Source organism: Cyprinus carpio, chromosome B19 (assembly GCF_018340385.1).
Source record: "Cyprinus carpio isolate SPL01 chromosome B19, ASM1834038v1, whole genome shotgun sequence".
In the NCBI taxonomy this organism is placed as follows: Eukaryota; Metazoa; Chordata; class Actinopteri; order Cypriniformes; family Cyprinidae; genus Cyprinus; species Cyprinus carpio.
Genome location: NC_056615.1, coordinates 29601089 through 29603671, shown reverse-complemented (window position 1 = coordinate 29603671; position 2583 = coordinate 29601089). Strand labels below are relative to the sequence as shown.

Sequence of the window (2583 nt, the reverse complement as noted above, 5' to 3'; positions counted from 1 at the left end):
GATCACTTGTGGATTATTGTGATGTTTTTATCAGCTGTTTGGACTCTCATTCTGACGGCACCCATTCACTGCAGAGCATCCATTGATGAGACACTGATGCAGTGCTACATTTCTACAAACCTGATGAAGAAACACACTCATCCTGATCTGAGGATGGCCTGAGGGTGAGGATATTTCCAGCATATTTTCATTTTTGGCTGAACTATACCCTTAATATTATATTCAGTGTCGTGACAGAAACACATTGTACTCACCAGGATTCTGTTCTCCAGTTTGTCACCTTTAACCTCCAGGTTCACTTTCTTAAGGACACACAGCTTCATCTGCTGCCCGACGGCATCCTGAACACTCTCTACACACACACACACACAAGCTTCTCAAAATCTTCTATTAATTACTATTCTCAGAATATTAATTTTATCCAACAGCTCACATGATGAATTCAGAAGTGCTGCATCTACATGATTCATTTCAAAAGGAGTCAATACTGATGAAATCACATGAATCAGAAGAAAATGTGCACACGCTCGCTGAATGAAGTGTTTCTCCTAAACAGCAAATTAGAGAAAATAGAAACTTTTCTCCTGAGGAAACAATCCCAAGAATCTCACGTGTCTCATATTCTATATATATATGACTGCAAAGATGTCTTCTGAATCACTAAATGAGAAAATGATATATATATTTTCATAGGCCCTTTGTTATTTGTTCTCCCTAATTTTCACTTCTTTTTTCACTTCTTTTTTTATTAACTGACATTTTTTTTTGTCACAGTCATTTTTTTTGTTGCTTTTAATGCAGTTACTGTTATTATTAGTTGAGAAGTGATGTCAAAACAACTTTCACTCAGAAATTGCTAAATTTCACACGCAAAATAAATAAATAAAAACGGCAAGCAACACTGAATTAAACATGAAATTAGAAAAACTGAAATAGTATTTTCTTGTAGAATGTACTCCAATAATCTATATTTTATTTACAACTTTGAAATTAATTGTATTTTATATAGTTGTATTTTGAAATATATTTATAATTATATAGCCTATTTAGCCTAAAATACTTTTTTTTAAACTACATAATCTAGAGAGTGAATTAATGGTGTGTAATGTATGTCAGTTTTAGTATTGCATGTTGTAACTTTGATGTTTATTAGGTTGGGTTTCTGATCTGCTATTTAAGCTTCTTTTTATTATTCTTATGAGACTTATGATTCTTCATAGCAACAATCTAGCAACTATCCAAAACAACCTAGTAACTGCCCCAAGTACCCTAGCAACTGCAAAGCAACACCTTGGCAACCGTCTATCTATCTATCCATTCTTTTATCTATCTATCCCTGACAGACTGTCTTGCCTTCAAAACATTCAAACTTTAAGCGTTTAAAATTACTTTAAACGTCAAGCTGTTTCAGACTGAAAACCATCAAACTTAAAAATTTTTAAACTTTCTCAAGCCGACCTAAAGTTTTAAAGTTTAAACTTTTTTATCTAGTTTGTATAAACCAATCCTGGTTGCCTATCTTGGCCAGGACAGTCCTGTAAAACAGATTTTAATCTCAGTGAATCTTTTTTCTGGTTAAATAAAGGTAATATGTCCATCAGGTGAAGACGCGCTGTCCGGTGTGGGCGGAGTCTGACCTGGCCCCTCCCACAACTAATATACATTAACACTAATAGCCTAATAAAGCGTCTCTTTATTGATAACATTCAAGTTTTAAACATAAAAAACAACTTAAGAGCACAAACACGAGTCTCACTGTGAGAGACTGTTTCTTACCCAGCAGATCCTGAGGAATGTCCAAGTCTTCTGCGCTCATCTTCGCTGCCGGACCTGATGGAGAAAACTCCAGGAGAATCCTCATGAGCCGCACTTACACCTTCAACTAGTTCCAGAAACACACGACAAGCTCCAGAAACACAGGACAAGCTCCAGAAACACAGGACAAGCTCCAGAAACACAGGACTAGCTCCAGAGGCGTGAATGAACGCTGTAGCGCGAGCGGAACAGACCCCACCCTCACCTCATACCTGTCTGTCTGACTCACTGTCTGTCTCTCTGCTGCACTGCAGAACACACCACTTTACAACACTCACACCATTACTCAGATATTAGCCTACAGTATCCACACACGACTGGGTTCAAGGTTCAAAGTTCAAGACAAACTTGATGTTGACTTGAGAAGCCACGCAGTTTGAAGTAAATGTAATATCTTTAAGTCAGAAGGTAGAAGTTTTAAAGGTGAGATAGATAGATAGATAGATAGATAGATAGATAGATAGATAGATAGATAGTAGGGATGGGCGATATGGGCTTAAAAATGTATCACGATAATTTCTGATATTTACTGCGATAACGATATCAATGACGATAATTTAAGGGAATCCTGTTTTTTTAGAGAACAGTATTATTTTTCCTATTTTTACCCAAAATAGGGTGTTGTGAGCTGTACACACGAACTATTTATTTCATACTGGAAGCCGGAGGCCACCCTTCAACAAAAACTACCTAAACATTAATCACTCCACCTGAATAAAACACATATAAAAACTTAAAGAGGTATCCAGTGATCACTGTAGCTGAATA

The 2583-nt window shown here is 36.4% G+C and overlaps 1 protein-coding gene across 1 annotated transcript in view; it reads right to left on the bottom strand.

The window, feature by feature from the left end:
• The window catches only part of LOC109112266 (F-actin-uncapping protein LRRC16A-like), a 27381-nt gene extending 25299 nt beyond the window's left edge, over window positions 1-2082 (bottom strand). Inside the window, 2 exon segments of the mRNA XM_042746013.1 lie at window positions 255-352; window positions 1777-2082. Of these exon segments, the coding sequence (XP_042601947.1) occupies window positions 255-352; window positions 1777-1861 (183 nt within the window). The 5' untranslated portion in view covers window positions 1862-2082.
• Window positions 2083-2583: the final 501 nt, after the last annotated feature.